We start from the raw sequence: 14,476 nt of genomic DNA, 5'->3' as shown, positions 1-14,476 counted from the left end.
TTTTTTTTTGTCGCTTGTGATTTATACATCACCGAGACCTTACGGTACTTTCCAGTGCGAGTAACCGGCATATGGGATTTACGAACCAGTGCTATCGGATTAGAAATTTATTCTGTGTCCTGAAAAATATATCCTATGTAAAAACATTTCCGGTGTATATAAAAATCCATGAAGCAGTAGAAACGTCTTTGTATAGTTTTGCATTGACGTACGTAAACTTTTAAAATAAAGAAAAAGACTGTAATAGCTCCTAAAATTTTGTAATATTACCGTCAAGAAAATCTCATGGTAATTTATATATATAATGTCCTAATAATACATAACAACATAAGATGTAAAAACCATATAATCTCGTACAGAGGGATTGACTCCATTACAGAATCCTCGCATGCAAAAACTTAATTTAGACTCTTAACCTAATGAGAGTATGTACTAGTAGCTGACATCTTAGCTATTATCTTAGTCCAGAAGCTGTTCCTCCGGTAGCAAGAAACTCATTGATATTACTACAATTATCCTCCCAACAGACATTATGCTACTATTATCACCATAATCGAGAGCAATTACATAAACGATTCACTGAGAATTTATCATCAATTGGCAAAAAGCAAATATGTTTAATAATATTACAGGTATATTATTCACCTATCTTTTTCTACAAACTGCACTCCCATTTGACAATCCCACATCTGGGCACAAATAATTTATACATATTATTCCCATCAAGGGATTGACAAGGATAAAAAGGGATCGTAAATAACGAGGGAAGTTAGAACGCATTCGACTGTAACCTTAATCGTAAATAGAAGTTAGTTTACGAGGTAACGGGTTGTCGAGGCACGCGTTCACATCCAAATTAGGGAGAGAATTCTTGTCGGTGGGCAAAGAGGAATAATGCAAATCGTAATTCAATGTGATTCAACGTCGAGAACCGGTCAGAGAGCGATTTTGCGTTCAACCCTGGCAACGAAGGTCGCGTAGGCATAGTAATGCCCTACATAACTGCTTCGAGAGTAGAAATTCTCGCTCCTTCCCTCTCTGTTTCCCCCGTTCCCTTCGGAGCATAGTTAACCGTGGCGGAATACCAAGTGGAACGATAAATTCTGGCGCAAAGTGCTCGTCATAATTTACGATTAAAAGCTGGATCGGTTCGCGAGCGACCTCTATCAAATTATCTCAAGTGATTATTAATTCCGTCGTAACCTACGCGTGCATCGTAAAAGAAAACTATATTTCGGGAAGTTATAGTGTAGGTGAAAAAAAGTCGTGAAGAAAGTAGGAAAAAAGGTAATCGTTCAGTCGTAATCGTTCCTGACAGTAAGATCGTTTTATGGGTTCACTAGAAGGATAGAAGCATGGTCGCGTTTCTTATAGTCCCCAGTGACAGATGTGGTTTATGCGAAGTTCTCGAAAAATCTGTCACGCGAAACGTTCTTACTGCAGCGACTATATTGGTTTCTTCCAATTACTAAAAATATAAGTTACTGAAACGGGTTACGAGAAATCGACACGTTGTTAAGCTTATTAAGTTAATTGAAGGTTTTGTCGGAGATTAAGGCTCGCTGGATATCTTTAGAACATTTGAGGACATCTTGGATATAAAAGTAAAGTGTCTGCTTGATGTTTCGATACCGTTAATTCGACGCGTTTCGATAAAAGATTGAAAATTAACTAACTTATATTTAAGTAACATTTAATTTAGATCTACCTAAAATTTATACTTTTATTCCAAACGTAGCAATTTTTACGTACGAAATGAAGTTCGAGACCCTTGAAATTCCTTTTCGAAATATAAATAATTACATCTCGGGAATCCGATTTCCACTACGCGCTGTTTAAATGTCAGACAGCTGAGTACGCAATGACACTCACACGTATGTAGAAAATACGCGTAGGTTCAGATAGTATTTACCAAGTAAGTACAGGAAGTATTCTAATATGTCTCTGAATTCAAATATTGACATTTTATATGAAATTGAAAGATAAGAAGCTTCTAACCTACCTTTACATTAAGTCGATATATTTCTTCTTACCGTTAATATCACGTGGTAAATATTTAATTGAAAGCTCTTTTTCCAATAATTTTTATCTTCAGTAAAAATCACCACCACTATATGTAAAAGATGTTCTCATCAAATTTATATTCAATGTATAAATAGAAAATCACTCATTGAAAATATAAATAAATACAACATAAAATCTACTTTGACAGCTATGAAAAACATACAAGTTATAACATTCTGTGCAAAGCACTTGAAACTCAGCTGTAAATCACAAAGAACATATCGAAAAATTTGTTGAAAGTAGAAGTAACTTTTTATCCTGATACGAGCCATTAAATCTACTAACGCCAGACTGTACATCATATATAAAGTGTCAGCTAAGAGAGCAAACACTCGAAACGGAACAAAAGTTTCCGAAGCATCCTAGGATAAGTGTTGCAATTTCTGTAATCGCCATAATTCTCACCGACAATTTCCCAACAGAATCGTCAGTATGTGTGCGTAAATTCTGTACACAGCACACGTCTTATTCGACGAAAGATATCTTCTTCCTCGGCTATACATCTCTACTTTCGCTTTTATTGCAGAACGAGGTGGTTGCCGTGGCTCTGAGAGTTCTCTTAAGCAAAGAGGAGGAATCGTATCCAACCACGAGGTATCTGTAAGTATTTCATTTTGCAAATATATCCCCTCGAAGATCGTTTGAAGCAAACTTACGTCGGCAAATATCACCTAAAATAGAGGACAAATGGGAAAGGTTGGTCGAAGCTTTTAATGAAATTTTCCTGTCGCCGAGCAAAACGAAGCGTGAAAGAGAGAATCGATATGTATTTAGAAATTCTCACTTCATGAGTTCATCATCGAAGGAATAAATTCACGATAAATGTTAAAACCATATTCCACGAAGTACAATACGTATCATGAGCTGAATTTGTCATCGATTTCCAAATTCATTCAAAATCGTCGCGTCGGGCTAATCGCAAATATTATTGAATCATGGAACTGCAAACACAAAAGCTTTTAAATATTTCTATAAATGGAAATTCATAATAGACACTAATTAAGTTAATTAAACAATTCTTGGAAAAGAACCGCTTCCAGGTATACGTTAACGCATCAAGCTGCGAAATTTAATAACTTATGTAGGCTATTGACGATGCAGAAATAAATCAAATACACAAATTATATACGGCGTTCCCAGCTAAATATTTGTACGCAATTTTCCACGAAAATATATTTCCTCTTTAATTTGCGTTTTATTTTCGATGTTGAAAAGGATAAAAGGATAACTTTTTTACATATCGACATATACAACTCATTCAAAAACTTTGATCAACCGTTTTCATACAGTCTATCCGTATTATACTATATTTCATCCCTCTTCAAAACCATGCGAATACTAATAAATATTTCTATGGAGAGCTTTCCCCCATTCTTTATTTCGACGATCGACACAGTGAATTACGAACTCGTTCGATTAACGAGATCACCAATAAAAATAAGAGCTATCGTTCTATGAACCGCTCTGATCCGTGCTAACTGAATTTCATCGAAACCGAATGGTACGTGCTCGTAACTGTTTTGTTTACGTGCGCGATTTCACGTTACGAATCGCGTTTCTCGAAAAGCGAGTACCAAAGAAACGCGTTCCGGAATCAATCCGTCGTTAAAGATGCTCGGCGAGAGTTTCTAATTGAAGTTCCTACCTCTCTTAACCGCAAACTGTTTTGCTCGATATTTCAGCGAGAAGGTGTTCCGCAATGTCGACGCCGAGGAGAACTATAACTTACTGGAGGACATTTACGAGACGCTAAGTTATCACTACGGTAAGATGTTATTGCTAACAGGATGTGTATGTGTATGTGTATATGTGTGTATGTGCGTATTCAGAATGGTGTGCATGTTTACTTTAACAATTTGCTTCAAGGTACAAAGGAATGAAGAACAGAAATTCAAAGAATTATCTTTGAACGTAATAATACATTATTACAACTTTCTTTTTTAATTTTAAATTTTTATAGAGCTTCGATTATCCGAATTAAAATCATGGTACATGCTGTTCAAATACTCGAATTTTTCAGATGATTAACTTTGTTCTTATGTCAGAGAAGATCATTTACTTCGAACGAATTTACACATTTCTCATTTTCGTTTTCTAATCTATCTTACAAAGGGTCATATCCAAATTTTCCACTAATCGAAATTTCAATGATCGATTCATTGGATAATCGAGATTCTACTGTACTCGTAAAACAGAACCAAATATCGTTTTTGTCGTCCTTAGTTTACTTTCTAAAAAATTCTAAAGAGCTATCTAATGTTAAATCGAACTATTGTTCTAGCTATGTCAACGCGATGATATTGCATTTTTAGTAATAAAATTTTACAAATGCGGGAATTGTGCTCATTTGTTAAAGAAACAATTTGTCATACGTTAACCGTTCCATGGAATCCCTGCAAAATTTCAAATTTCTGTTTGCGAGAGGATGATGAAATGAATACGTTTTACTTAACAAACATGCATAAAATTATAGCATTTGTGCGCATCTGACAAGCGACCATTAATCTTTTTATTCCTGTGATTTTCGAATTTCGCGTTTTATATATCCCGTATTTTAGCAAAATTTCGGATCAATAATTGCACCTTGTTTAATATTCTTTTCGCATTTCGACCTTATTAATGACTAATATCAATAGCTAGTAAATTGTGCAGCATAGTTTGCAACATTTTGGACGTAACTAGAAATCGTAGTAATATTAATTGAAACGATATTAATTATATTAAAATCCATTATAATTTTGTTTTACAGTACGCTGCATTTTGTGATTACCGTAATGTAATGACTACTGCAATTACTAAAAACAATGAAATGGACGTTTAAAAGAATATTACGATTAATATTAACGATAAATTGGTATAAATTTTTACGATTAAAACTCGCAAGAATGAAACAATATAGACACTAACAATAACTAAGAACAATATAATATGTCATCATAACATGCAATACTCCATTCGTTGAAATTTCCAAGAAAAGGTTATAGCTTGTTTATCGATAGGGATTTAAATTCTGTATTTTTTAAAGATGTTCAATTATTTTTATTCGTTGTATAAAACTTTGCAAATCTAACAGGTCACTACAAATCTAACTCACTAAATAAAAAACATTCCATCTCTATTTCTATTATTATTTTATTATTCTTTGGTAACTTAACTTATAATTTGAAAGCACCTTGTATTCTATCTTTCTAGTCATACGAGGCATCCTCGCGCGACAGATTAAGAACGAGTCTATGATTATTGTATTGATGAGTATTGGCGTTTCGTCGTTTTCCGAAGCCGTACCCGACAAATCTTCCCTCGAATCTCTAGAGACGAAAAGTTATGCCATACTTCGTGGGTTTCGTGTACCACGTACGAAGGTAGCAAGACACTGTCCATTTCTGGATTGCTCGTGCTGTTGCTCGTATTTTTTATGGCGAAAGCTTAGGTTACATATTGCATCGGTTGCACGAATAGATGAATATACTTAAGTAACATAGGTTTCAGAATCACAGTGGTGTAAGTCAATCCATTGTAATTCTTCGTAAAATAATATACTACAATTTTTATTATACAATATTCGTTATATTTTTCAAAGTCATGAAAACGTAATAAAGAATAAAGTTATAACATAATAGGTTATAAAATTGAACGGAAGATACGTTTAAGAGTTGAAATATGTAGTCTAGCGAATAATGTAAAACGTTAAGAAAACCTTAGGATCGAATATATCGTTACGAGACATTCGTAGGTATTGCCTTTTATCTCCCTTCGAAAACTTCGCTATTGCTTGTCTTCGACAAGGAAACGAAGCTGTTTGTTAGCTCCGTGAACGTGTTGAGACATCGAGCGAAAGAAATCCACGCAACCGTGTCTTTGTTGTCATTCTACGTTGCAAACAAGACTGGTACAGATATCAATTTCGCGAGAATTTCTTCAAAGAAGACACTTTATAGCGTCGAATTACGGGCAGACGAGCACGGGTCGTAAAATAAAATCGATGCCCTCTATAAACGCGTTTCACGATCGCATCCATGGGGACATTTTCATTTTTTTGACGGTTACGATAAATGGACAGCAATTTGCGTGCTCTATGCAGTTTACTTGGCGCCGGACGTCGAACAATTCTTTTTCGAGATGGTACTCGGTCGAATGCCGTCGTTCGACGCTGTGGCGACTTTTTAATGGAAGAAGAAAGATAAAAAGAACAAAAATGAAAAGGATTGTAAGTGAAGAGAGGAAAGAGAAAATAGAAGAGAAGAAGAAAAAGAGAAATTGGAGTCCGATGAATGGAGAACGTCGGGCGTATCTATTCATACAGAGAATCCGGGACTAATTTCGTTGAGCTTTTCTATTCCCCGCGATTCTCTTTTAAACGTCTTCGGCCGTTTTCCTCTCTCACAGGGCCGTTGATAACGCGTCACTCGTTAATACAGGCTTGACCGAGTTTTTAATTGAATGACCGCGGAATGGCGCGAAAACCAATCGATATGTAGCCCGGCGGATATAAAATATTCAAAGGCGTTCCATCTTGGTAACAGGGGCACAATTTGTAATCCCCTTTTATCCGATCCGCTCGTTTTCGCGCGTCTTCATCAGAGAATCGATGCGTCACTTTGAAATACAGTCTCTCCTCCGTGAAAATTAAACACGACGCGGTTTCTGGTTTTGTCGAACGTCGACGTGACGCGTATCGTACAGAGACAGGAAACGATATTGAAAACGATAATCTCACAGATGATGACGCAAATAGTGAAGAGATGTATTGGCAGAAATTTTTCGCTAATGATGTGAACCAATGTAGATTATGATAAAAATCACGAAATTAGATTTATTATAAATCGTACGGATTATTTATGTTTAAATGATGTATACGAAATTGTGCGCGTAAAATTTCGGAGATAAATTAAAAAATTCGCCCGAAGTTGTAAATTCAATGCAACAGTAATTTGTAATTTGATGCAGCTTTCAATTTTCCAACTACGCTTATAATCAAAATCTAAATGTTTTTTCCTCAATAACAACTCGCATTTTCTCCTACTTCGAACTTTATTCTATCAAAAAGTATTCACGATCACGTTCAAGCGTCACGAATAGCGTGATCGAAGTCGCTTCTTAACGCAATCCCCGAGGAACGTACGTAAATATCACATGTTTGCGGAGCGGTAAAGTTGAATCGCAGACAAATTAATTCGTTATTCCCTAACTGTGAAGTCGGTAAACTATCACGAACGGTGTGCAAATTTTATAATCTTTATTTAATATACTCCTACAACAAGAGCCGGGCAAAATTGATAACTGAACATTACCTATTGTACATAGTATCGAATTATCAGACACATCAGTGTCCAATCTCTGGAAGAGCTGGTTGCAATGTTAGACGAAAATCGAAATAAAATTCTTAATGTTTAATGGCTTTACAACCAAAGCTCTTATTCAATGGAAAAAATAATTTTTTTTTCGAAATTTGATCATTAATCGTGCATTTATTATTATTAATGACGTTGTGAAAATGATAAAAAGTAAAATTGATCAGTTTGGTTTCTGCGAGGCTCATTTATGACTGGCAATGTATGTGTGCACATTCATGACAATAAAAACACACAACATTAATTACTGAATATTCTACGATATCCGGATTGCGAAAGTCTTAAATTCGTGATTAACGTGTAAGATCTCGATTAATATATCTGCGATGAAACATGCGTTGGCACTGTTACAGCGCATGTAATGGTACTGACATGTATCACTCGTATGCACGCGGTCTTAAACATGTAATACATGCGCACGTGTCGTCGAAAACGGCTCGAATCTTGATTTTCTTGCAATGCGAATTGGAATCGTAGCTACCTAGCCCCGTAATTACCCGTAGAAATGCAAATTCGTGATACGAGCAGAATACCCGAGTAACTATGCCAGTCACGCTCATGACGTTATCTTGATGATACAGTTCTAACAAGATCGCCGTTGCAAGGCGTGCAACAAACGATCCCATATGCGAAGTTTTCACGTCGATGCAATAACGCCGTACGATATGCATGTAATTTCTAATCTGAAAGATTAATTAACCTGATACTTGACCTGAACCAATAATGAACCTGACAAGCGTGGTCCAAGAAAATTGCATTCGTGTCCACTATGATCATGTTTCCGGCGATAGTGCTTATGACGTGGATCACATTTTACGGAGTCAAGCTTGGTACATTTAATGGAAAATACTTGGATGTGTCGTTTATCTAGTTGGCTCTCTCACGTTCAAACGGTTCGTAATTTTCTAATTGTGGATAATTCTTATCGTAGATGTTTCTTACATAGATTTTGCTATATCATTTCGAAGATGCGTACCGAGTTCCATTGGCATCTAAGATATTCCTTCTCGAGATTGAAACTAGTGTATCCTTGGACGAGACGTGGGACGTACAAGCGTTTGGCTGAATATTTTATCAACGAAACACCAAAAGCAAAAGATGAAAGTACGTTTAATAAATCAAATTCGACCACGTTTTCTGTTCCCTTCTGAAACTTCTGAATGTTATTAGGCTGAAGAACGTGATGAGTTATACTATAAGGATTATGAAATATACACGTAAAAGAAGGATCTTGATAAATGGGTAAATTTATTGAATAAATGTATGTACATAAAATTTATACGTCGTATATAAAGTAGGAAAGATTTACCGTATAAGGATGGAATTCTTTAGTACGTACATGTGTATATATTTAAAGCATACATATATGGTCGAATTTCCAGGAAGTATAGGTTATACATAACAGATTTTTGGTCAAAGTGCATATTGTCATTCGTCTAACACGTGGTAAATCTAAACCAACCCATAATAGGACGCATATATGGTTACTCTGAAGTGACCTGACACATATGTGACCCAATAAAGACAATATGGACCACACTGGACTCAACAGAGACGATATTGGGAACGTGGGTTCCGTTAGAGACGTTATTGAATACATAGGGCCCAACGAGGATGTTACTAGATACATTGACTTGATACAGAGGATACTAAAAATGTAAGATAATAATACCTATAGTACACATATACAAATTATACAGGACGGGTTGAAAATCATAGTACAACCAACCATAATACAACAGAAAATTTTTCATATGACGGCTCGTTTCTGAAAAAACCGAGTCTGAAAATTGGATTGTCAGAAACGATTGTTTAATTATTACTGCGAAACTGGAAATTCCAAAGGATTAAAAAAGTCCACGTATCGAGGAACACAAAAATCAAAAGATTATTAATTCAAGAACACAAACATTCAAAAGTTCAAAATGTACAAAACCCCAAGGATCTAAAAGAGCAAGAGATCATGACTTCAGGAACCCAAAAGTTCAAGGGTTCAAGGTTCCCAAAATCCAAGAATCCAAGAACCCAGAAAGTAAGGAGACCAAAAATTCGAAGATTTAGACGCTCATAAATCGAAAAGCCCAGAAGATTGGAGGAAAATCCAGACGCAGAGAATCTGGAAAGGTCTGGGAATCCTAGGGATTTGACTTACGTTGTTTTCTTCTACGAGATTTTGGTATTCAGTTGTTTGTATCGTATTATATCGTATGCATGTATGTTCTCAGTAATTGCGTGTATGTTATGTCATGAGAAATAGATATTATTTTAATACGTTATCGTATTGATTAGACATATAGCCGCGTTTACTAAAACTTGTGTCACTTATACAATGTTCACTGATTTCGAATTTATGTATGCTTTGCAGACATCTACAGAAAATTTTTCGTATTATTTAAAATGTTTATGAAGTTTCGATCCTCGTAAAAAGCAGATTCACTGTCCATACTAAAACATTGTTGCTATTCTGTTCTTTAAAACTTTGTGTGAAATAACTACTTTCAATTCAAACAATTAACTTTATTATTCTCTTCATCACAAGCAATAACAAATTGTATTATCTGTCCATTTATAAACACAGTTTATGAGTTTATTGCATTTATAAATATTCGTAAAATGCGTGAAAAGACTGTAAATATTTTTTTTATGACAGTACGTCATATCATATGCGCGTATGTCATTAATATTCAATGATCTATGAAAGCGCTAATTCAGGGGGTAGAACAGCCAATTTATCTAAAAACGAGCCGACATTGTTCGGGCACTTGTTGGGGCACTTACAGAGTAGTTACTGCAATTATCTGCACCCAGTTAACCGTGATAAACATTCGTTGCATTCGAAGATGATTATAAGTTGCGCACACAGAACTTTTAAAGGTGTAACTGTATGTATACGAATCGTTAACCGCTGCGTTGCTACGATCTAATTTGCCGTTCATATGTAAACTTATTACATGGATCCGTAATGGAAATCAGGGTTGTAATGGAGTGGCCCAATTCTTGCTTTTTGTTCTGCTTAATGAAAGTATCGACCATACAGGTGTATGGAAGAAGCCTCGTTTCGATGCCTTTGCATTGAAAATGTGCTATTTAAAGGAATAGTCCTCGATAGTTCAAAGCTATGAATGTAGACAGACACATGTACAATGTATATTTTTGGAACATACTCAACCTGCTCAACATGCTCTTATTTATAGCAAATATTTAGCCTGTGGCTCGATACAGTAGAATTCCATAATTGCCTATTATTATCATAAAACAGAAAATGAAGTAATAGGAGTTCACATTCAGATAAAAGAAATTAATGAAATTCGGATAAAGGTCTATCATATTCTAAAATTCTCTGTACAAACTTCGTTTACTGACAAAGTTTTTCTCTATGTGAAATCGCTACTAAGCTTGTATTCACCGGAAACTTTACCATACCACGTATAAAAGTCTTTAGATGAGAGAATTTTTCTGAAGGAACAGGATAATTAATTAGTTTATTGGAAGTTCTCATCGCAAACCGGTACAACCGATAATACAAATTAATTGTTTTAAGAAGCTAATTTCTCAAGAATAATTCCACCTCGGTGAAACAATAATTTTCCCACTTAATAAAGTCACTTCGACAAAAGAAGATCCTAGCAGTCCGTGAATAATGGTTCTCCATCGATGGATCTTAATGATGCACCGAGAATTCAGACTAGCATGTTCGATGAGATGCAATATATGTTGTCAGGTGGTTCAGGCACGATCCTTCATCTTCGAGGGCATGTTAACCTAATTTGCATTCGGTTGTCAAGTACTGTAGTTATAGTACAGCATGCTTCGTGAACGTCTCATTAATCATCATGGACAATCAATATGCAGAGCAACGTATTCAAATTCGACTATTCTGTCGGAACTTTATCAACGATTTCCGGCAGCGGTCTTTCGAAATCAGAAAGTCTATTCGTCGATGGCGTGACACTCGCGAGCATTTCGCAACATTTGAACGTTTTACAATAATTCCTTTCGCTGTGATCACATCAAGCAATATACATGAAAATATCTGAACACTTAGAGGATAAGATTCCAAAGAATAAAGAATATGTGAAGAGAAGTAAAGAATAAGAATTGCGTTTGAGATTTCGCTTGTTGAAGATGGAGTACAATATGTACAGCGAGGGGAAGCTCAGACGATAAGAATTTATTACTCATTAGCGCGACATGCTCTACGATAATGCAATAACATAGCTCGACCCTTTGTAACCGCGTTGCGGTGTACGGCACAGCTTGCGCCCTCGCAATTAGGATGGAAAACCCTTTTACCAACCGTGAAAGATTCATCTCCGACCGAGTCTAATATAATTTCCCTGTTTAAACGCATTATTATTGCTAGATATTATTACTGCGTGAAAACTCCAGAGACATCTGTGAGATCGGTTTTACTCCGTAAAATTAACATCGATGGTTTTCCAAAGAACAGGTTTCTCGCGGTACGGTCTATCTTCTAGGTGTGGAAGCGTGTTCCTCTGACGTTACCGATAACAATGCAACAAGAGCGAAAGAAAAAGCGAAGGGTGAGGAGAGAATAAGCGAGGGAAAGAGAAAAAATAAAAGATAACAAGAGGGAGAGTAGCACGAGATCGTTCTTTGGAGTTGGCCAAGCGCAAAAAGGATTTCTCGTGCGATCGTGATGGAGCCTTGGAGAGTGGCTCGAGACGCTTCGCCTTGAAAAGGCGTATCCCGTATTAGACCTTTTCTCCTATTGACTCGCGTGGAAACGCTGCACACAATCACGATCGATACACCACCGCTTGCTAGCTGAAGAAAGGGACTAGTCGAAGTAAAATGCAACCCTTTTAAGGGGGCACGACTTTTTTGAGAGTCGCTTGCCTAAATTCTAGATCTGTTTCTGTAACCTAATTCCAGCTAGTTTTCTATAACTTGTCGCGTATCATGGTCCACGAATCGTCCAAAGTGCTCGACGCTGCAAAAGCGTACACAAACGTATGTAACGGTTGATATTCAATCAGCCGTGAATATCAACATCCCCTCAAAGGGAGTACACCCTGCTTCGTCGAAATCGAGTCACGAATAAACGCGGTTGAGAACTGTTACGCCGCGCGCCAATGTAGAATGCAGGTTCAAAGCGAACTGGGAAGAAGCCTGTGATATTTCGTTAGACCGTATTGTTGCCTTAACGTTGCTTTGGTAATGGAACACATGGGACCTTTCATGAATTGAAAAGGGAAAGAGCATGTCACTGCACAAAGGATCACTATTCAGATTTTTTACAACAAAGACATAGTTATTGTGATTTCGTAATTGAGGGTAGTTCCCGTAAGGTTCAAGAATATCGATTCGAGGATTTGTTCGGTGACACTGTACTAGGGCATTTCCTCCTACACGGTGTTGCGTGTTCCTTTACTCAAACCTTCGTGTTCCACGACACTAGATTGTAACACAGGAAAATAGAGGAAATATCGAGAGGGCAGAACTTCTCGAACGTTTTCTGGACTATGTGCTTCCTCAGAACCACATTTTCGTTGACTTCCTGGCAATCTTTGTAATTCACTATCTACATATATCGCACCTGTGTCACAAATTCACTGAGAAGTAGAAAACTATTCGTAAATTAAATTTTCAAGATTCAAACGAGTTTGATATTGAAGCATAACGAACCACGCTACCAAAAAGAAGTTTCTAAACTTTTCATGGAACTGGTATTCTTGATTTTTCCTCTACACACTTTTCTTCTGTTTCCAAGAAAAGCCATCTTTTACTTTCCTAAACTAGATCAGCCGTTATTTTCTAGAAAATGAGAACACAAACTAAAATTCGCAAACCAGATTTTGCCCATAGCTTATATTTTCTCTCTAAAATACGTAACCTTAAAAGAAGCGTAAGAATTCAAGTCACATTACGGTATATAAGCAGTATCTAACTGAACGGCATTCAATCGATAACATTGTAACGACTCGGTATACCTGTGCGAAACTCTAGCTTCAGCGAACAACTCTCTTCCAAGTCAGTAGAGTACAAACAATTCGTAAATTCTTCTATAAATATACGACATATTAAGTGGAATCATTCAATATACATTTTCATAAACATATATTGTAATGTCTCTGTTGTTGCATCCAATATTATTTATTATTAAATGATTGAAAACATTTTGTTCTAGTGCATGGTATATGTGACCTTTCCATGTTTGCCTTCCAACTATTATTAATGTCATGTTACTTTTATTGAAATTATTGGATTGAAGTATGAAGTGGTGGTTGAATTAATTATGTTAATAAGTACATATATATGGAACTATAATATTTGATCAAAGATGTTTTTATAAAAGTTAATGTGAATATAGTAAGAATTCTTTCGGATGAAAAACTTGTTAAATAAGTGATTGAATCGTATTTTATCCTGCGTAAAATTCGGAAAGAGATATGTCGTATAAATTCGGATTTATAACACCATAAATTCGATGTCCACGGGAGGGACATTTATGACATTGCCTGGTAAGGTTCAGAATCGACGTCGAGTTGATTCAGGTTAGGTTTCGAAACCAATTGAGGGACTCTGTGGGAAATGATACAAGTACATTTTTTCCCAGAAACATGATGAGTGCAGGAAATAACACAAAAGATCTGTATTTATCTAGAAAATTTCGTTATAAATCTCCAATCCCTTACAATATTGTTATAACGTTTTATAAAAATATTATACACGTATATTAATTGTCTAACGTTTAGAACAAGTTCAAAGATTCGCTTAATACTTTTCTCATTGCTATTTCTCGTCCACTTAGATTCCGCAATTTTGTAAAATTTAAAGAAATTCAAATATTTGTAACATTATAATAAGCTATGTTGTTTGATCCTCCTAATAGGTTCAATATTTCGTCATTTATATCACTTACTCGTCCGAGTATCTTAATTCATATATACTAAGCTAATAGGTTAATCTTAGTTCTTTGCTCCCCCTGTATCCTGAACATGTTTACCTCTTATAGAAGTTTCGTTGTAGTCGACGACAGGCTACGAACTCAGACTGCCAAGGAGCCATCGATTTGTCAAGCTTAGCTGGGCGATTTG

General features: G+C 36.0%; 2 protein-coding genes across 4 annotated transcripts in view; one reads left to right on the top strand and one right to left on the bottom strand.

Annotated features, from left to right (window-relative positions):
- Gycbeta100B (guanylate cyclase soluble subunit beta-1-like) overlaps positions 1–14,476 on the bottom strand; it is a 110,622-nt gene that overhangs the window by 80,635 nt on the left and 15,511 nt on the right. Inside the window, exon 1 of one of the 3 annotated variants that reach the window (XM_069132102.1) lies at positions 3,710–3,776. The exons of the other annotated variants lie outside the window; for them this stretch is intronic. The gene's annotated coding sequence lies outside the window, so the exon portion shown is untranslated. Of the gene's footprint in view, positions 1–3,709; positions 3,777–14,476 lie in introns of those variants that run through there. 3 annotated transcript variants of the gene reach the window in all.
- Gycalpha99B (guanylate cyclase 1 soluble subunit alpha 2) overlaps positions 1–14,476 on the top strand; it is a 48,371-nt gene that overhangs the window by 26,337 nt on the left and 7,558 nt on the right. The window contains exons 2-3 of the mRNA XM_069132096.1: positions 2,591–2,664; positions 3,747–3,829. Coding sequence (XP_068988197.1) covers positions 2,591–2,664; positions 3,747–3,829 — 157 coding nt within the window. The remainder of the gene's footprint in view (positions 1–2,590; positions 2,665–3,746; positions 3,830–14,476) is intronic.

The sequence above is a fragment of the Bombus flavifrons genome, chromosome 2 (genome assembly GCF_040668555.2).
Source record: "Bombus flavifrons isolate JBK064 chromosome 2, iyBomFlav1_principal, whole genome shotgun sequence".
Lineage (NCBI taxonomy): Eukaryota > Metazoa > Arthropoda > Insecta > Hymenoptera > Apidae > Bombus > Bombus flavifrons.
The sequence above is the reverse complement of the archived record's forward strand: the minus strand, read 5'-3'. Positions and strand labels throughout refer to the sequence as shown.